The 21,163-nt window shown below is 46.3% G+C and overlaps 1 protein-coding gene across 2 annotated transcripts in view; it reads right to left on the bottom strand.

Moving 5' to 3' along the window:
* The window catches only part of MAP2K5 (mitogen-activated protein kinase kinase 5), a 127,604-nt gene that overhangs the window by 38,238 nt on the left and 68,203 nt on the right, over window positions 1-21,163 (bottom strand). Inside the window, exons 16-17 of one of the 2 annotated variants that reach the window (XM_059858738.1) lie at window positions 20,362-20,433; window positions 9,071-9,100 (exon numbers count right to left, since the gene is read on the bottom strand). In XM_059858738.1, coding sequence (XP_059714721.1) covers window positions 9,071-9,100; window positions 20,362-20,433 — 102 coding nt within the window. The remainder of the gene's footprint in view (window positions 1-9,070; window positions 9,101-20,361; window positions 20,434-21,163) is intronic. The other variant, XM_059858739.1, reaches the window with a different exon arrangement.

Raw genomic sequence — 21,163 nt, 5'->3', positions numbered from 1 at the left:
CCCTCTCCCATTGCAGGCACAGCACAATCAAGGAAAACTCCAATGAATCCACCCTGGGCAACTTGGGAGGAGTCACCAGCTACAGCTTCAATTTTCGCTTTTACTCCCTGGAATGAGGACTTGCCCTGGAGCTCTTGTTTGAGAGATTTGCAGGTGACCCAGGGTTAGATCTTCCCACAGCAGTTAACAAATTTTCTCTTTACATATATACTGCTTTTCCAGCTCCTTTTAGTGGTCTTTTTAATAGAAAAACCCATCTACCAACAAATCATACAGTTATGATTTTTAAGGGAGGCTTCACACCACAACATTTATTTTCCTGTGGATTTTAAAAGCAGACAGAAAGTATTTTTCATCTGCACAAATGAGGGTTGGGTTTTAAGAGCAAAAACTAGCATTGTGTCCTACTCACAAAAGCTATAAAAGGTAAAGGAATATCTAAATATCCTGGTTTCCACGGGGGCTACACCACCATTCCACAATTCCTGTGGAATTAAAGGATGATCTTCAGATATATTTTACAATTTCTTGCAAAACTCCAATGGCTGGTACTCCTGCAAGAAGTCAAAGCACCAAACCAGTGAGAATGACCCCCCTAATTTGTTCCTGATATTCTAAACTCCCTTCCCCATCCCCACCTGGGGATTTTGCAAATGGCAAACTTCAATCACTGTCACAAAACATTAAAAAAAAAAAAAAAAGAGGAAAATTATTTCGAAATAAAAATAGACAATTCACAACAACCTTAATATTAAATATATTCTTACAATTATATTACGCTGCTTTTCCCCGAGGTCTCCAAACAAATTTATATAAAGAGATTATTTCATCCACCATTGAACTGCAGCCACTTCTCAGAGAAATCTCTTTACCAGAGTTTAGAAACACAATTCAACAAAGTGGGCATGGAAAGCTCCACGCTGTTGGAGGGATTGTGGTGACAACAAAACCTCCCAGCAATAATTCCACACCAGAGTAGAACCAGAACAGCCTGACAACAAATCCCTTGGTCAGCAGGAGTAGGGACAAGGAGAAAAAAACCCAAATTCAGCAAATTGCTGCTGAAAATTTTGGAATGATTTAGGTTGGAAAAGGTGCCCAAGATGACAGAGTCCAACCATCACCCCAAACCGTGTCTGCAGGCCTTGCTCCAGCACCACAGGAAGGGGGTGAGGAGAACAAAGAATGGTCCAGCAGACACCAGACAAAGACCTGGGCTTTGCTCCACCCAGACTTTGACTGGTGTCACCCAAATGGCAACAGAGAGGAACAGCAGGAGAACTTACTGGACACCATGGGAGAGGGAAAATGAGCACAACCGAGCGGGAAGAAAATCGTGGAATCCTCTGAGGGATCCAGCAAAGTCCAAACCCCCCAAAAACCACAAACGCCTGGTGGGATGTCCAGGAAGGACAGGCTGAACCACTCCAGGTGATCCCTCCTCCTTCCCCGTGCCCAGCCTGGGCTGTGAGCTGTGGGAAGGTTCAGAGGAGAGCCCCACCAGTCAGAAACCCAGGGAGACCAAAGGAACCTGGAAACAGAGCAAGGACACCACAACCACCACCCCTCCTGCATCCCTGCTCATCCCACTCCCAGCTGCCCCCAGATCCTGCAGCACGAAAACCTTCCCAGGAACAAAGCAGAGGAACCAGTCTGAGGAGCTGGGAGCCTCCAGCAGCAGCAGCAGGGCTGAAGAGCAGCAGATGAAATTCCATCAGGATTGTCCCTGCTCCTGAGGACAGTCCTGCAGGTCCCTTCTGGCTTGGAAGTGAACAGATAAAATGTTGATTGCTGAAGTCTCTCACTTTTTGAGCCATCTAAAAAAATTCAGATCTTCCTCTGAGGAGCTGCAGAATCAACTGTGATCACTGCAGATGTCACAAGTCCGGGGACAGCTGAAGGAGAATCACCCAGAGCAATAAAAATTTGGGCTCATCAGGGGAGAAGCTGAGGCACCACCATCCTCTCCTGTGTCACTGAGCTGCCCATGGAGGGTTGTGCTGCACTCCAAGGCGCCAACCCCAAATTTCCATGGGATTGGCAGAAGAATGGATGCTCTGGAGATGAGGAAACACCTGCCCAGACCTCAAAATTATTCACTCCTCATCTGGGGCTGGAGGTGGTCACTGTGCTGAGCACCCACCACCCAGCAGAGGAGGAGGAGACCCCACTGCTGTGGGAACACATTCCTGAGCCTGTGGCACAGCCCAGGCCCTGGGGCTGCCGTGCCCTCCTCCAGGAGTGCCTCCAGCCCTGAGGAGAACCAGAGCTGCAGCCCTGGGTTGGGCTCTGGCCATCTCCTGAGGAAACTGCTCCTCCCCACGGCCCCAGAGCCCGTGCTGAGTGCTGCTCTGGCTGCCCCTGGAGCCCTGACGTGTCCCAGGCCAGGCTGGAGCACCTGGGATGGGGGAGGATGTCCCTGCCCACGGCAGGGGATGGAATGGAAGGTCCCTTCCAACCCAAACCAGTCATCCATGATGGTAAATTCCAGTAAATCCAGGATTTCCTGGTGGCTCCCCAGGGGCCCCCTGAGCCACCCCAAGCACACAAATCCCTCTGCAGCCTTTCTGCCTCAGGGAAGCTCCAATCCCAGGTTTCAGGTTCCATCCAGGCAACTCCTTCACGGGCATCCTCAGCAGGAAGGGGATCTGGGAGAGGAGTTTCCTTCCGAGCCCTCCAGGGACATCTCCCATTCCACCAACTCATGCAGGAGGATCCTTCTAGATCTGCAAAAATATCTCTGCAGGAATTTCAGCATTTCTTGGACAGCTGGAATGGTTTGGGTGGGAAGGGACCTTAAAGCCCACCCCTTCCACACCAGACAGAAGAAATCCTGGAATAAATTTGAGCCCTGCTCCCTCAGACGGCCTGGAATTCTCAGGATTAGAGATTAAAAAATACACATCAGCCTTTCAAGATCACAAGCCAATAAGCCACTGTTATCATAATAAAACTTCCCATAAAAATCATTATATTAAATCTCAGTATAAAATTTTACTGGTTACCTCCAATTCTGTACTTGACCATATTATTTAAACATTAAATTTACATTCAAAATATATCAGGAAGATTAAGATAAATAAATTAATTTTTTCTTCTTATATTTCAGATTGCTAATAGATCCTTTAAAAATTTTTTTTTTAATCTCTCAATTTTCCAAACATGAAAGCACCTCTGGAAAAATAAACTGAATTCAAATTTCACAGCAAGTTTCTACCAGGCAAATCAAATTCAAGTTCAAACTAATTTCTGGCTATGGAGAAAAAAAAAATAAAGCAAAAAGTATCTGAAGTAAATTATCAGGAATGATCTATGTGAAACCTATGCTGAGAAATTAGGAGGAGTTTAAAACAATAGCAGACGACTTCAAATATTGCCAGTGATTTCTGGAATACATTATAAAAGCAAAAAGATTTGCAGAAATCTATCATATTTAAGATATTACCCAACAATTTCATTCACTGTTTTGGCATTAGCATTTGAACAGTGTTTAATGTCTTTTAAATGGTTCGATGTAATGATAGATCTGGAAGACAAAACATTTCTTTCTTACCAGGAAACATGCTGTAAACAACCCTCAATTTATCCTCCCCAAAGAAATGAATGCTTAAAGGATGCCTCTGCCAATGGAAACAACAACACTGAAATGGTTATTTCGCATCCCAACTTTAACTAAATATTTTTTCCCTTGACAAGCTGCTTCCATTTAAAGGAGGCCAGGCCGAATTTGGTCAATAGTATGGATTGCAGAGAACAAAAAAACCTCGGACCGAGCTAACGCAGGGATCAGAAAGCAGCAACTTCATTTCAAGGCAGGCAATTATTTAGCCAAGTAAGAACCAGCAAATAAATCCACGTTTTCCACGGCAGAGCCGCACCGGAGCTGCCGGACCGGGATGGAACCGCGCTGGCAGAGAGCGCGGCGAGCCTGAGCTGCCCGAGGAGAGCAGAGGAACCAGAGGGAGAAAAGGGAATCTCCTGAAAGCCCTCAGCTTTGGGAGCAGGAATAAAGGAATAACCACGGTCATGATTTAGAAAAGGGCAAGGTGGAGGAAGGAGCCGTGTCCCGGGGCCGGCTCATTGTCCCCAGCCCCGGGAGCAGCAGGACCCAGCTGAGCATCCGGCCCGGAACGTTCTGCTTTGTCCCTCCCAGGCTTTTCAAACCCCGGGATCTGGGAAAAGCACAAACCAAAGCACAAACCTTTCCCTACCAGGAGGAGCAAAAAGCTGTTTGCTCCCACTGGTTTGTTTTGGTTTTTTTTTCCCTCCCTGTGATGTTTTCTCAGGAAGCGAAGCCACGGCAGGTCCACAGCGAGCACTTCCCTGGGCTGTAAAATTCCCTGGTACCCACTTCTGCTTCCTTTGCTGTGGGATTTAAGGATGCCTCCTCCTCGAGACCAGGGATATGTCATCATTTTGTCGGACTACCAGCTCTGACAGCCTTGTCTCTTCCACTTTGTGCTCACAGTGCTGGGAAAAGGAAGGGGGGGAAAAAAAACCAAGGGGAAAATCCAGCTATGACTAAATTCTTCCCTAATTTATTCCTCTTCTTTCTCCTGCTGCAAAAATAAGCTCTGTATACGAGAAAGAGCCTTAAATTAAGGTCTCTTGCTCCCACTGCATTTTGAAATAAGTTATTTGAATCCCTGGCTGATCTATTTTAACAAATATCATCTCCCGCGTCCATCACTCCTCCTGTCTTTTTGATCTCCTTTTTCCTACTTATCATGTTCCTTATTTGAAACAGATTTTTAACAGATAATCTCCGCCGTTATAACAATATCTTGCTCGCATTTTATTCAAATAATTCTTAAAAACAGCTTAAAAAGCCGTTTGGAATAACATCAAGCTCTCCATCAATCAAACAGCAAAAATTCCGCTGGCGGTTGTATAAACATCAGATCAACTCCGACGTCTTCAAGGATTTCAGAGCAAACCATAAAAAACTCCATTAACTTCTGACAAAGAATGCAAATTAATCACAACATGGGGTGAAATGAAATTAAAGGCTCTTTTCTAATCAATGACAAGGCAGGATGAAATATTTGGTGCCGGGATGCTCCCGATTTTTTTTTTTTGTTATATTTTTATTTTTATTTTTTTCCCCCTGCCTGGAAAAGGGGGATTCACCCGGGGTGCCTCTTTAGCCCTCCCCATCCCTACAGCGATCTGCTCACAAGTCGCCCCAGCTCCACAAAACACACTAATCATCCGAATCTCAGGTGCATCCAATTTGTTATTCACACTCTCCCGGTGCCAGGAAAAAAAAAAAAAAAAGGAAAAAAAAGAAAAAAGGGGAAAAAAAAAAGCAAAAAAAAAAAAGCCTGGCGTAGACAGATGCACCGGGAACCTTAAATGACAGTTTTGGCCTCCGGAAGTGCGATCGCTACAGCAAAATCTAGTACAGCCTCCAGGTGAAATGTCTGGAGCTCCATATGGAGCAGGGAAAATTAACAACAAGATGAAAATCGCTGTAGCAGCGGGGAGTCGGAATTTAACAAAAAAAAAAAAAAAAAAAAAGAGGGGGGAAAAAAAAGGAAAGGAGGAAAAAAAATAAAAAAGAGGGGAAAAAAAAATTTTAAAGATGAGGCAGGAGAAGTAATAAATTAATGGGGTGTGAAAACATTCAAAGCTTTACAATACCAGGGGCAGTATTTGCTCAGATTTGGGGGGGAGCAGCAGGATGGGAAGGGGGAGCAGGGGATGGGAGTGGGTGGAATGAGGGATGGGAATATTTTTGGTGATTTTTTCTGTTTCCAAAAAAAAAAAAAAAAAGAAAAAAAATTCAGGTCGTTTTAATCTAATTTATTAAGAGAAGGCTGGGGCTGTGTTTCTGTAAATGCAAAAGTCTCTGAAATGCAGTGGTGGTGCTGAGGGCTGCATGCTCCTTTGGAATATTCCCCCATGGATGAGCCCTCCTTTCCACACCCTGCCTTCAGAAACTCTGACCACAGCATGAGAATATTTAGTGGGAATTCTTTCCATTTCTCCTAAACTGCATCATCATTAAACAAGTCATTGCCCCCACCGTGGAATTTCAATCCCTGGGATTCTCTGTCAGGTCTGGGGTTCCAACCTCAAAGTTCATTAAATATTCCAGGTGCCACAGCCTTTTGGGGAATCTGTTTTTCCTTCCAGTTGTTTGTGGAAAATCACAGTGATGTAAATCAAGGTGAAACTTTTAAAGGAAAATTTAAAACTTATTTTCCTCGCGTGCCATCCCTAAAAAGCCGGATGGGTTATGGAGCAGCACCCTTGGAAAAGGGGTTTCCTTTCTTTTTTTTTAATGTTTATGTAGAAAATAACTCGATTCAAGAGTATCTGTGAGCATGTGCACCATTCTTATTAATTAACAGAGTGGTGCAAATAAATCCAGGGTGAATCTGCCCTTAAAAACTTCATTTTGTACCCAAGGAAAATCCTCCAAGCATCGTTCCCCCCCACTTCCAAAGGGACTTTTACATTTTACAAAAGCACATTCCATGACCAGACAGGAAAACCAACACCAAAACAATGCAAAGCACCAAAAATTCAGATATTTACTCCATTTTAAGGCTTAAGAGCTCCCTGTGCCAAGTTTTTAGAGCAGAAAAGTCAGTCCTGAGCATCACCATTTGTGATTTCCCTGCTCAGATTGGTCCCTTTTGCTGTTATGAAAATTATATTTTCTACATTGAGACAGCATTGAGATGATGGAGATTATATTCTGTATATTGAGACAAAAAATATAATTAGAGTACATAATTATGTATTAAATCTAAGCACACCTGTAAGGAACTTTACTGACACAGCAGTTGCTCAAAAGTGCTTTCAAGATAAGACTTCATTTTAAAGATTAAATAATGATTAATAACTCAGCAAAATAAACACTTCTAAAGTCAATAAATACTTATCAAAGATGTGGGAAGTCCTGCCATGAAAATATTCTACTAAAGGCCAGAAAATGAAATAATCATCCTTTAGTTTTCCTGGCAGATTGCAGGATGTCCTGAATTTCCACACTGCAGTGATTCCCCCTATAAATCTTCTTCATTTAAACTGAATTTACACACACCATTTGTCTGTGTCTTAAAAATAAAGAAAAAAGAAAGAAAGAAAAAAAAGACATTATTTTTGCAGCTGCAGCTGGAGACAAACAACCCATTTGCAGGAAATTTCAGGTGTTCTCACCCACGTGGCCACACTCTCCACTGTCACAGGGGAGCACTTGGAGGTTTTTTAGGACAAATTTGGAAGCACACACTGATGAACTTCATTCCCTGAATAACCCCACTGAAGGGAGGAGGAACTGCTCAAGGAATGAGCAGAATCAGGAAAAGAAGGAGATTACAGGAAAAGAATGAGATTACCAACCCCCTGTGAATGCTCCCCCTGACCAAGAAGGTTTCCAAGGCTCTCCTGCCCTGCACATGCCTAAAACACACAAATTCACATAAAATCCCTTCTGAAAGGCACTTGCTTGAAAAGCTTAATAGCCACATTTCAAAAGTTTCACCTCCTCGACTGTTTTGCATTAAAAAATATATACAATTTCATGGGCTGCTGCCTTGCCAAATATTCTTCCACAAACCCGATCTGCTTTTTAATTAGAACAGCAAAAAGCATCTTTAAACTTGGCAATCATGCTCTGCTCCCAGTTCAGGGAGGCATTTTAGCCTGGAACCACATGGAACCTCCCTGTTCCAGCCTCCTTCCCCTGCTCTGACCCGTCCATCAGGTTTGGGTTGAACTGTCCCCTCACCACTCTGGATTTTGGGATTCAAACCACCTGAACACCCCCTGGAGACCCTCAGAGAGCTCCCCGTGCATGCAGGGCTCTCCAACACAAGTTTCTTTTCCAACCCTCCCCTCCAAACACACTTTTAAAATCCAGATGAAATACTCCAAGTCTATTCTCTTCATGCTGCCAGTGAACGTTTTGGCAGAGGAAACAAAAACTAAAAAAAAAAAGTGAAAAATCAGAATATTTCCACCCAGGCAAAACCTTCCCAAGTCTATAAAAGTGTCAGGAGAATTTGCTTAAAACAGCTTCTAAAAATGGGAGAGGGAATGAGTCCCAGCCTATTATTCAATAACCATGTTTGTGAGGCATCTGCATAATCTAACCATGCATAAATTAGTATGTGTATTACAACAGTTATTTGCATAATAATAGCAAGTTAATAGATGCTTAAAGAGCACAGACCAACACCACCTTTAAATCAGACATGCCTCCAGGCACTGCGAGCTGTAGAGACCGAGATGCAGAGAGCAGTCTTCATAAAACACATGAAAACATAAAAAACCACATCCAAATAATTCATTTTTTGTCCCTGGACACTTCACTTTTTCCCCCCTCTCCCCGGAAAGAATAATTGGAGGAACTGCTGAACAGTTTGTTCCTGTGAATTCTAACATCCATCTCCAGAGGAGAATTGCCAGAGCCAGCTCTGGATTTGTTTTGTTCAGAGCTTCATGGGGTTTTTCAGTGAAAAAAAGTAAAATATTCCGTGGTGATGCAGAGCTCAGCATCCACCCAGCCACTGCCACCAGAGGTGGAAAGAGTTGTACCAGCAGCTTCAGGTGGACACTTAGAAAATAGCAGTATTTACATCCAATATCAAAATTAGGTCCTCTTCAAAGGAAGAATCTGAAGCTCCCTTAAGTATTCCATTCACATTCTATTTTTGAGGAGACTTTAGACCATCATACCATTATTCAAAATCAGAATTAAAAATTAAATGATCAGGAAAGGAGCAGATACACCTTCCCGCTTCAAAAAAAAAAAAAAAATGTTGTCAAGACTGGATTATTTTTTAATCTGCCAACAAAATTAACAAGATTGACATCATCATAATTTTCATTGTCTCCAGGGAAAGAAAACAGAGTTTGGAGAAGAGAAAAAGAGGGGGGCAAAGAAAAAAAAAAAAAAATCAATAGAGACTTCTAAATGACTCCTTCCAGCTCCCACTTTTCAATTTAACAGGACAGATTTATTTGTATGTGGCTCAAATGTTCACAATTGCTCTCTGCACCTTCATACATAGGAATGAATGTCACAGTGGCAAACAGCAGTAATGAACAATCTTACCTGAGGATATGGAAACCTCCCAAGAGCAAGCTGGGAAAGGAAATAATATTTGTCTAGTTATAGAGATTTGCATGGAGGGCACATTTCCTTCAAGTGAGAAAAGTACTCAACTCTCACCATGGCAGGAATTGGGGAAATGGCAAAAAGGGGATTCTGCAGACAATGAGCTGCATTTAGAATGGGTTCCTCACAAGCATCACCCCTCATTTTTCTGGGGATTTCCCTCAGTGCCACCCTTTGATGCCCAAATTTGGGCACATTTCCTTCAGGAAAGAAAAGTTCCCAATTCTCACAATGGCAGAAATTGAGAAAATGGCAAAAAGGGATTCTGCAGACAAAGAGCTGTGTTTAGAATGGGTTCTTCACAACCAGCACCCCTCAGGATTTCTGGGTTTCTCCAGCCCTTTTATTTCCCTCAGTGCCACCCCTTGATGCCCAAATTTGGGCACATTTCCTTCAAGTGAGAAAAGTTCCCAGTTCTCACCATGGCAGAAATTGAGAAAATGGCAAAAAGGGATTCTGCAGACAATGAGCTGCATTTAGAATGGGTTCCTCACAACCAGCACCCCTGTTTTTCTGGGGATTTCCCTCAGTGCCACCCTCTGATGCCCAAATTTGGGCACATTTCCTTCAGGAGAGAAAAGTGCCCAATTCTCACAATGGCAGAAATTGAGAAAATGGCAAAAAGGGACTCTGCTGACAAAGGAGCTGTGTTTCGAATGGGTCCCTCTCAACCCTCCCCCCATTTTGCCCAGGATTTCTGGGTTTCACAGCCCCTGAGTCTCCCTCAGTGCCCCCAGGATGCCCAGGAGGGGATGAAAGAGCCCAGGCACTGCCCTTGGCTGACCATCTCTGGGATGAGCTGCAGCTCCCAGCTCCCCAGTCCTCCCTTACCTGGCTCAGGGTGGCAGAGCTGAGCTTGGTGTCCCTGCTGGGCACAAACCCGAGGGGGATGTGGGGAGAGCCCACAGCACCCACAGAGGAGCCCCATCCTTCCCCCAGACCCACTTTTCCAGGACCCCCACTGCATCTGCTGCCCCTGCTGCCTTGTAAGGCAATGCAGGCACTACAGAGCAGCCCCCAAATCAACATTTTAATGGATGTTGTCTAAAAACATTCAACTGGCCGTACCTAATGAACATTCCAGGAGAAATCCTTTGCTCTAGGCAGGCTCTCCCACTCTCCAGCCCCAGGAGAGCTCAGCCTTTGGCCCGGGACCCTCAGCAAAAGCAGCAAATTCCTGCCAGGGAGACATCCCAAACCCAGAGCGGGGTCCAGGGTGAGACTGATGGAACCACTGCCTGGGGGTTCTGCTAAATTAAACTTTCCCAACACTGAGACCTCAAAACTCTTGTCCAGGGGAGGCCCTGGAGCTGCTCTGGGAGCTGGGAATGTTCCCCTGGAGAAGGGAAGGATCCAGGGAGAGCTCAGAGCCCTTCCAGGGCCTGAAGGGGCTCCAGGAGAGCTGGGGAGGGACTGGGGACAGGGATGGAGGGACAGGACCCAGGGAATGGCCTCAGAGTGGGAAAGGGGAGATTGAGATGGATCTGGGGAAGGAATTGTTCCCTGGCAGGGTGGGCAGGCCCTGGCACAGGTGCCCAGAGCAGCTGGGGCTGCCCCTGGATCCCTGGAATGCCCAAGGGCAGGCTGGACAGGGCTGGAGCAGCCTGGCACGGTGGGAGGTGTCCCTGCCCAGATGATCCTGAAGGTCCCTGCCACCCCAAACCATTCTGGAATTCCCTGGCCGTTCCCATCCCAGCAAAGCACTCGGGTCACCCTCATGGTGGGCTCTGGAAATGCTGCTGCAGAGTTCCACAAAGACCCTTCATTTTCTGTCCTGGGGCTACTGAAATCCACCCTTGGCCACCTTCTCCTCTTTTGGGAGCTCCACACTCCTGCCCCAAGCAGAAACCCGAGCTCCTGAGCAGCTGGGCTGTTGGGACAGCCTGGACACAAACCCATCAGTGCCCAGCAGAAGCAGAGTAAAGTCTGATTTTTCACTGAGGAACAGTGAAACACCCCAGACAGAAGAGGCAGATAAGGATGGCTCTGTGCACAGAGCCTCTTCCTGCAAATGTTATTGAAGGAAAACAATCCCTGCCTCCAGGATGGCTCCAAACAAAGCACTCCCTCCCCACCGACCACCCCAGGCTCAGCAGGGGCTCCAAGGCAGCAGAAAAACTGGGGAGCAGAGCCAGACACAAACACAGGCTGAAAGAGTGAGCACTGAGAGACCCCAGAGTGCCTCAGCAACAAGTTCTTGGGGGGAAAGGAAACATTTCAGGGAAGCTGAGAGCTGAAGCACACAGGGCCAGCTCCTGCGCCACTCCTGCACCACCGCTGCATCCATCTGCTCAGATCTCCTCCCTGCAACATTGTCAAGGTATTATAAATTAAGAAACTTAGCAAAGAGTCTGTAATCTTCCCCGAAATAGCCTGCAGATATGTCACTGTACTAAATGTGTTTCAGATTTAATGAAGCTTTAATGTCCTTTTTAATTTTGCCTGTTTCTCTATCACCAGGGGTCGAGCGAGGCAATCAGCACTCGAGAGGGTGGTTTGCTTTAAAACTAGGAAAAACTCATTTGCTTATGAGTTGCACTGTATTTTCTTAATTAAATTTACTAAAGTAAAATGCCTTAAGTTCAGCCAACCAGTGACCTCTGGGTAGAGATTTAGATTTATAAAAAGTGTCACAGTTAAAGTAAGATTTAAAAAAAACCCAAAAAAACAATAAACAAGCCAAACAACAAACAGATGAGAGATTCACTAAAGGGATTTTCAAATTATCATTTGTCCCAGGGAAGTCACAGGAACACAAGGAACAAGCCCAGTGCAGGAGGGAAAACCAAAACCTACCAAATTAACACACTGTCCAAAACTTCTCTGCACTTAAAGGATGAAACTCTGGAACCTGCAACTCTTTTAAGGTATTTTAACAAAGATACAATATTCCAATTTAAATTAGGTGGGAACTGATCAGGGTTTTGTGTCTGGATACTGAGGAGGGAATGCCTGAAATTCAGGGAGCTGCTTCCATTTCCCCATGGATCCCCTCCCAAAGGCTGGATTTGATGCTCTTCAGCCCTTTTCCAACACCAGAACTGTAAAATCCTTCATTTCCAAAAGCCCAGTGACCTGCAATGGCAGAACGGCGTGGAAACAAATCGAGGGGGGAGCAATCACCCACAATTCTGGCAGGAAAACACCTCCTCACCCCATCTCACCCCAGAGCAGCCCCACGGAGGAGCTTTTTGGGCTGTGGCTGGGTGGCTTTTAAACCATTACTTTGTCAAACACAGAGGCAGCAATTAGAGCAGCTCAGGGAGGCTGTGTCCTGAGGAAGAGCCTCCCCCAAGGCTCGGCCAGGGCAGGGATGGGAGGGAGGCAGCAGCAGATTTCAAACCAGCACTTGATCAAGTGAGAAACAACCCCAGATTCTGGAACAGCAGAGGTGCTGTGGGCGTGTGCACACTGACTTTTACCCCACCATCGAAAATTTCTGATTTTAAAAAATCAAAATTTCACATGATTAAGTGCTGATTCAGGAAGAACCTCTGGAGTGAGCACCAGAAGCAGGGCTGGAAAGCAGCTAAAACCTGCTCCCAACCACTCCTCAGGTGCAGATAAACGAACCCAGGATTCCAATCCCTTGTTGAAATAATGCAATTTGCCAATTCAGAACTGAAAAGGGCAATCAGAAATCCCCCCTTGCACATCACCTCCTCCAGCTCACTTCTTCCTTGCCTGCTGCACACAGCAGCAGCTCTGCCTGGATCCTGCTTGCAGAGTGGCTGAGGGAAGGAAGTTCAGAACGTATTTTTGGGACACTCAGGCAATAAAGTTTCCCACTTAGATTGTTGTCGATGTTGTGCAAGTTGTTTTTTAATTTACAGTTACACTGGAGAGCACGGGATGCTTTTATTCTTAATTTAGGCACATTCCATGTTTCTCAGCATAACTGCAAATTGAAAATAAGCGCTGGCAATATCGCCAGTGATGGAGCTGAAGGAGGACTTTATGGTCTGAAATGTTCTAAAATTTGTTCTTAATTACCTCGTGCACATTTGACACAATTAAATTTCCATCCCAGGATTTTGCATTTAGCTGGTGCACTGCAGTTAAACCCTCATTTTCTGGAAAGGCAGCCGCCACTCCACCACGCTCAAACTTTCCAAAGCAGACTTAACTACTGGATAACACAAAATTCCCCAGGTGCAATTCCATTCCAAGACCAATTTATACATTCCCAGATAGATGGGCTTCAAACCACCTGAAACTCTGCAGGGTACCGACCCTAATAAATATTAAATACCTCAAAAACTACTCCAAGATTTTTCCTCTCCTCCTAATATCAATTTTGCTGTCCTTGTATTGTGGAAGGTTTTTTAAAAAAAAAAAAAAAAATCCAAAAGGATATAACAGCAATTTAGCAGAGTTAAAGTGCTTCTGAGGTTAAACTGACAACAAAGAGGAGCAGAAACACAAAGCATCTTGAAGTAGGGTTTCAATTAAATGTGCAGGATTTAGTAATGCAGGGCCCCGACAAAAAGGAAAAAAAAAAAAAAGAAAAAAAAAAAAGAGTTACAAATTAATTTAATCTTCTGCCTATAGTTTGCAGCTGCACTCCAAAGTGTCTGGGGCTTAGGAACAAAGCCTTGCAAGGCCTGGGAGTGAGGAAAGCTTCAATTTTTAATGTATAAGGCCATTAGCTGATAACTTGTGGAATCTGCGACCCCTGCGGAGGGGCAGGAGACGGATGAAGTGACAGATTTGCTGCTGGTGGCCAGGGCTGCGAGGGGGGAAGGTTATTACCACCACCAGAAAAATGCCCTCATAACCTTTGGGACATTCCTTGGCTTGAGCAGATGAGTTCCAGCTCCGTCTCGGAGTGGAAAAAAAAAAATATTAAAAATCAAAGCTTAATTTGCCTTAATTAAAGATAATTAGTTTCACTTTGATTTCTTTTAAATATGAACTACAGCAAATGCACTGGCAGCTCAAGGCTGCAGACAATCAGGGTTAAATTGCACATTTCTGCCTGCAGAATCCTGGATAAATCCTGGACATTAGCTGGCTTTTACTGCTGCACCTTCAGAGGGGACACCGGGAATGGCAGCGCCTCTTCCCAAGGGACACAGGTGGGCCAGGGCTTTCCAGGGAAACTGTCAGGAGCAAAATCTCCACAAGTGCTCCAGGAGGGTTAATCTGATCCTTGCTCCAGCAGAGAGGATTCCTGCTTGGCCGTCTGCTGGGTTTAAACTGGGTACAAAAAGGGAGAAATGGGTTTACATTGGGTACAAAAAGGGAGAAATGGGTTTAAATTGGGTACAAAAAGGGAGCAATGGGTCTAAATTGGGTACAAAAAGGGAGAAATGGGTTTAAATTAGGTACAAAAAGGGAGCAATGGGTTTATATTCGGTACAAAACGGGAGCAATGGGTTTACATTGGGTACAAAAAGGGAGCAATGGGTCTAAATTGGGTACAAAAAGGGAGAAATGGGTTTAAATTGGGTACAAAAAGGGAGCAATGGGTTTACATTGGGTACAAAAAGGGAGAAATGGGTTTACATTGGGTACAAAAAGGGAGCAATGGGTTTACATTGGGTACAAAAAGGGAGCAATGGGTTTAAATTGGGTACAAAAAGGGAGCAATGGGTTTAAATTGGGTACAAAAAGGGAGCAATGGGTCTAAATTGGGTACAAAAAGGGAGCAATGGGTTTACATTGGGTACAAAAAGGGAGCAATGGGTTTAAATTGGGTACAAAAAGGGAGCAATGGGTTTAAATTGGGTACAAAAAGGGAGCAATGGGTCTAAATTGGGTACAAAAAGGGAGCAATGGGTTTACATTGGGTACAAAAAGGGAGCAATGGGTTTAAATTGGGTACAAAAAGGGAGAAATGGGTTTAAATTGGGTACAAAAAGGGAGAAATGGGTTTACATTGGGTACAAAAAGGGAGCAATGGGTTAACCGTGGCTGTGCTGGTGGAAATGCTGCTCAGCTCCTGCTCCCCTCCAGCTCTGCCAGAGCCAGGGCTCACCTGCCAGGACAGGCCATGAAATCCTGGGAAAAGCCAGGGAAACTGCCTCACTTTTTGACTCTTTGAAAGCAGAAAGAACTACAGAGTAAGAACAGGAAGCCATACACAGAGTGACAGAATCCTGGAATGGTTGGGTGGGAAGGGACCTTCCAAGGACCCTCTAATCCATCCTACCACGGGCAGGGACCCCTTCCACCATCCCAGGCTGCTCCAAGCCCTGTCCAACCTGGCCTGGGACATTCCAGGCATCCATGGACAGCCACAGCTTCCGTGCCAGGGCCTCACTTACACATAAAAACATACACAACCCATTCTGCTCTAGACATTAACCACCCTTACATATGAAACACACATTCCAAACACCCACAGCTGGTGCCACGCCTTACCTGTCCCCTCACCCCTCAGCCTGGGTGCAGAACTGGATTATTTATTTCCCTGCCCACAGCGGCCTCGGAGCAATTGCTGAACAACAATGATCCACCGAGGTCTCAACCCGTGCAAACTGTACCTAAACTTCCACTTTATTGCAGCTTAGTTCACAATCTCCACCTAATACAGGGTTACATCCCAGTGCAGCAGGCGGATAAATCATCCTGGAATATTACTCTGGCTAAGTTTAGCTGGGAGTGGAGCATATGTGCTTCCGAGGCACTGAAGCACAGGCCCATAAAATACACTAATTACTGGAAGTTCTGGTCACTGAGTGATTGATAGCGCTCTGCCAGGCTGTGTGAGGGGCCTCCCCCAGCACACTGCCATTATTAATTCATGGCCCAGCCCTGGGGCACTGCTCCCTCCAGCCCCAGTCCCACCAGCAGCAGGCTGGACCTGCTCCGTCCCAGCCCGGTGGGTGATGGAGCCGGAGAGGAGTCAGAGGGAACGGGCTCTGCTTGGAGAAACCTCCCCAGCCAGCTCCAGGGAACGGAATAACCCAAACACAGGGCGGCTTTCTGGCCCGAGCAGGAGTTGGAGAAGTGCATCATTCCATGTGGAATGGCTGGGACTCCATAAATATTCCCCAGTAAGGAGGACTCGGGCTGCTGGGCGGGCTGGGCACGAGGGGTTGTCACCAGCATCACAGCACCAGGGTCCCCAAAACCTGACAGCAGCCAGGTGAGGCTCCTTGCAAGGACCTCAACAACAAAAAGCTTTTTTCACATCCTTGTTGTCCTTAATCCCAAGGGAAGGTGTTACCTGTCCCCCACTGGTGCACCTCCAGGCTGCTTCTCCCAGACCACGACAAAAATCAGCGCTCCAGGAGGGTGAATTTGGGTTAATTAACACCAAGATTTGGGTTTCAGCTTCTTGCCTCACCACCTCCAATCACAGAATCCTTCAGAAGCCCTGAAGAGCACCAAGTGCAGCCACTGCCACCACCAGACCCTGTCCCTGAGCACCACAGCTGCAGCCCTGGCTCCGAGCAGGGGTGCCCTGAGCAGAGAGCACCCCCAGAGCAGGGAAATCCTGCAGAACCTCCCTCAGGTCGGCCCACAGCCCTGACCTGGAAGCCCTTCCACCCCCAGGCTGCTGAGATGTAACTGATGCCCCCTCTCAGGCTGCTCAGAGGGAGATTTGAAACCTCCCCTCCTTGACAGAGAATTGACTCCAGTTCTGTGCAAACACCCTCGAGACTGAAGAGCCTCTAGAGAACCATCTCCAGGCACTGCTGCTCTCCTTGGAGCATCCTCTTCCAGCACATTCCTCCTCCTCTCTGGGGGCTGAGTGAGCTCTTCTGCAGCTCCCTGCCTGCCCCCAGCCCGAGTGGGATGAAGGATCTGAGCCCCAGCACTCTGGCAGTGCTCAGGGGTGCCTCAAGTACCAAGCAAGGCACACTTGTTGGGTAATTCCTGATTTTCCAGTGTCTGGGAATGCACACAAGCACTGAAAATGCCTGATGGCTCCTTAAGAGATTGCTAAGAACCCTCGAAAGCTCCTGCAAATACTCCTGAGAACTCTGGTCACCAACCACTTAAAATCCTCAGTCTGGGAGGTCTAGGAACCAATATTTAAGAATTAATATTAAAAACTAATATTTAAGAATGATTATTAAAACTGATGCACAAATTCCTTTTCTCTGGGGGAGACAACAGGGATGATCTCTGTAAGAAAATCTAATTTTCAAAGGAGACCTGGAGCACAGAGGGCAGTGGAAAGCAGAGACCAGAAGTGGTACAAGAAGGAGGAGCAAAAAGCCAAGCACAGGAGCCTCTGCCTCCAAAATTTACTTGGTTTTGGGCATTACCAAACTGCTTTCACTTCCTGAATTTAAATGTAACACCAGCTCTGTCTGGAGATAAAATGGTAAATATCACAGAATCACTGGGAAGGACCTCAAGGTTCATTTCCCAAGGGCAGGGAACCTTCCAGCAGCCCAGGCTGCTCCAGACCCACCCAAGCCAGCCTTGCTGCTGCTATTAAAGCCCAGCCAGATGGATTTGATCCCCCCTTGGATGTTTTAAAGTTCACCTGTGGATTACAGCTCGGACCAGAGCGATATTGGAGAGTAACAAGAAATATTGGGCAATTTAATTTCTCCTCCCGTGCAGGACACGGCTCTTGGAGAGAGGGAATGGGTTCCAGAGCCCAGCCAGCCCCAGCCCAGCCTGGATGTGTTTTATGGCTGAGTTATAAACCCTGAGAAACAGCTCTCAGAAATGAAAATGCTGACACAGTGGTCAGTGTAGTGACAGCAATGGCACGGGTTGAAATTGAACTTGCTTTGTCAAGCCAAGAGCACTTAAATAAAACACGGGAAAACCTCATGGAAACACACAAACTATTTGTGGTGGAACACTTCTGAACAGTCTGTCTGGGTGAGGGATTAAATTCCATTCCCTTCAGGAAAATCCTGACAGAAGAAAGGCAAACTCAAAAAATATAAAGTAACAAAAAAGAAGATAATGATGATAACAATAATGATGACAGTAACAATCTATAACAATGATGATGATATAGCTGCATATCTAGTTTCAGTATATTTTAATTTAATTTTAATTTAATTTTGATTTCTGGGGGGATGGCTGAGCACCCTCAGACCCCTCTTGCCTCGGAGGGAACACGAACACTCCCCGTTCCTCAAAGCTTAGGCAGGGCTCCCAGACTCTCCCCTCTCTCCTCCCAACTTTTCTGGGGCAGTTTGCTCAAGCTCCCAAATAACACTCCCACTTCTCATCACACACAGCTTTGCAGCAAAGCAATTCCAGAGCTTTGAAGGGCTCAGGAGAGCATTAAAGCAAATGAGAAGATTTACTGACAATCCTGCATCCTCACCTGCCAGCACAGCCCTGGCTGCCTCCATCCCACCTGATATTTCTTTTCAACCACCGTGCTGCCAGCAGCCAGCTGTGGGGCTGGAGCACCCCTTCCCTGAGTGCAGGTGATTGTAAATCCTCCAGCAAACACCAGCAAAACTCCCCTTTTTTAGCAGTCTCCAGGCCAATCCCCCCGTCAATAGGGTGTTACTTTAATGACAGTGACCTCGGGTGGCTCCTGGAGCACCTCTGTCACCTTTTTGGAGGCGTTTTTCTAAGGCACTGTCCTTGTTTTCATCATTTCACATCACTCAGAGCACTTCAATCGAGCTGCTGCTGCTGGGAGAGGTCTCGGAGGAGCAGCTGCCAAACCAATTACCAAAGCACCCAGCCCCAAACTGCTGCCTGCACATCTGGCTCAGGAGAAGCCCTGGGAAGGCTGGGAAGGTGTAAAACCAGAGGAAGGAATTTTACCAATAAAATTCAGCCTGCTCTGGAATCGATGAGCAGCCAGGTTAGCCATTCACAACCCTCAAACAAACTCCAAATATCTCCTGGGGGGTCTCTGAGCTGCTGGGGCACAGCTTTAATTCAGCAAAGGAACTGGGAAATGATGTAGTTATTGATCCTGGGTTTACAGCACTCTTTTTATCACCCACACCAGCACCAAGTCTTCCTGGAGGGCAACCTCAGCCCTTTTTTGGCTGGAATTCTTTACAGAGTGGATGAATTTGGTCTGAATTCCCTCCCAGAATCCTGGGGGAGGGCTCTCCAGCAGCACAAACCAGTCAAAGTGCAGTGAAACAAATGAAGGGCCCTCCCTCCCTGCCCTGGGACACATCAAATTGTCACCCAGGGCTGGCCCCAGGGACACTGACTGCTCCACTGATCCAGCACTCACCACCCACATTTTGGTTAGAAGGGTTCTGGCAAGGAATTTACGGGGTGAAAATGCCAAGATGGTTCAGTTTTGGGCTGCAAAATGTGAGATCTGCCAAGATGCAGAGGGCCAGCACTGAGACTGCTCAGCTTCACCTTCTGCTAAAAATATTGACTGCAGTTCACTTAAAGGTATGGCCAGCTTCACCTGAAAATGAGGGGCAAGAGAGGGGAAAGAAAAAGAAAACAAAAAAAGGAAGGGAAAGAGGAAAAAGGGGGAAAAAAAGAGAAAAAAGAAGGGAAAAAAAGAGAGAAAAAAGAGGGAAAAAAAGGGGGAAAAAAAAAGAGGGAAAAAAAAGAGGGAAAAAAGAGGGAAAAAAAGAGGGGAAAAAAAAAAGAGGGGAAAAAAAAAAGAGGGGAAAAAAAAAAGAGGGGAAAAAAGAGGGGGAAAAAAGGAGGGGAAAAAAGGAGGGGAAAAAAGGAGGGGAAAAAAGGAGGGGAAAAAAGGAGGGGAAAAAAAGGAGGGGAAAAAAAGGGGGGGAAAAAAAGGGGGGGAAAAAAAGGAGGGGAAAAAAAGGAGGGGAAAAAAAGGAGGGGAAAAAGGAGGGGAAAAAGGAGGGGAAAAAGGAGGGGAAAAAGGAGGGAAAAAAGGAGGGAAAAAAGGAGGGAAAAAAGGAGGGAAAAAAGGAGGGAAAAAAGGAGGGAAAAAAGGAGGGAAAAAAGAGGAGGAAAAAAGAGGAGGAAAAAAGAGGAGGAAAAAAGAGGAGGAAAAAAGAGGAGGAAAAAAGAGGAGGAAAAAAGAAAGAGGAGGAAAAAAGAAAGAGGAGGAAAAAAGAAAGAGGAGGAAAAAAGAAAGAGGAGGAAAAAAGAAAGAGGAGGAAAAAAGAAAGAGGAGGAAAAAAGAGGAGGAAAAAGGAGAAAAGCCTCCACACACCAGGCCCTACCTCCTACCCCAACCTGGAGTTTTATTTAAGCCCTCAAATGAACAAACCCATTCTAAATACAGCCCAAATGAGCAACAGGTGGAAGCAGGTGAATATACAGGGAACTCAAAGAGTAAAGCAGGGTGAAATGCAGATGTTGTGCTGTTGTTTTTGGTGTAAGAGCTCTCTGCCTACCTCCATGAAGGAAATCCCCAGGCTCCAAACATCCGAGTGAATCCCGTACTGCTCCCCTGAAATCCTCTCAGGCTGTGGAGAAAAGCAGAGCAACAGCTGCTGAGCCTTGCAGGCAGCCAGGGATCCTGCCCCAAAGCTGCCCCAGGGCAAGGCCTGGGGAAAATCTCAGGATCCTGGAATGTTCTGGGCTGGGAGGGGTCAGGGTCCAGCTCCTGGCCCTGCACAGGCACCCCAAAATCCCACCCTGGCAGCCCAAACTCTCTGGAGCTGCCCCGCTCCCTGGGGAGCCTGGGCTGTGCCCCAACACCCTCGGGGGGAGGAAGCTTTTCCTAAAATCCAGGGAAAGCTGCCCTGGCCCAGCTCTGTCCCCGACCCCAGAGCAGAGACCGGAGCTGCCCCGTGGGCACTGGAGACACCAAAAACCACCAGGGTGCTTCAGAGCTTCCCTGGCAGGGAGCAAACCCAGGAAAACTCAGGAATTCTCCAGGAAAATCCGGGTCCATGCACCCTGCAGGGCTGGCCTTGGATCTGTGCTGGGGCTCTTTGGTCCAAGGGAAAGCCAAGGGCTCGTGCACGTGAGCAAAGCACAAGGTCAGGCTGAGAGAATCCAATTTTCCACCTCCCTCCCCAAATCCAGGCACCACAGCAAGGAAAAAATTCCCAGTGTGGGCTCCAGAGGTTGAGGAACAAGCAGAGTTAAAAAGCCAAGCTACTGAAGCCAGAAGAATCACCACACGGTGGCAACTTTATTTTATGTACTTCTTAATTTTGGGCTTTTTGACCTGCAGGGAAAAAAAAAAAA

Source organism: Haemorhous mexicanus, chromosome 13 (assembly GCF_027477595.1).
Source record: "Haemorhous mexicanus isolate bHaeMex1 chromosome 13, bHaeMex1.pri, whole genome shotgun sequence".
NCBI classification, from domain to species: domain Eukaryota; kingdom Metazoa; phylum Chordata; class Aves; order Passeriformes; family Fringillidae; genus Haemorhous; species Haemorhous mexicanus.
This window is presented reverse-complemented; position numbering and strand designations above follow the sequence as displayed.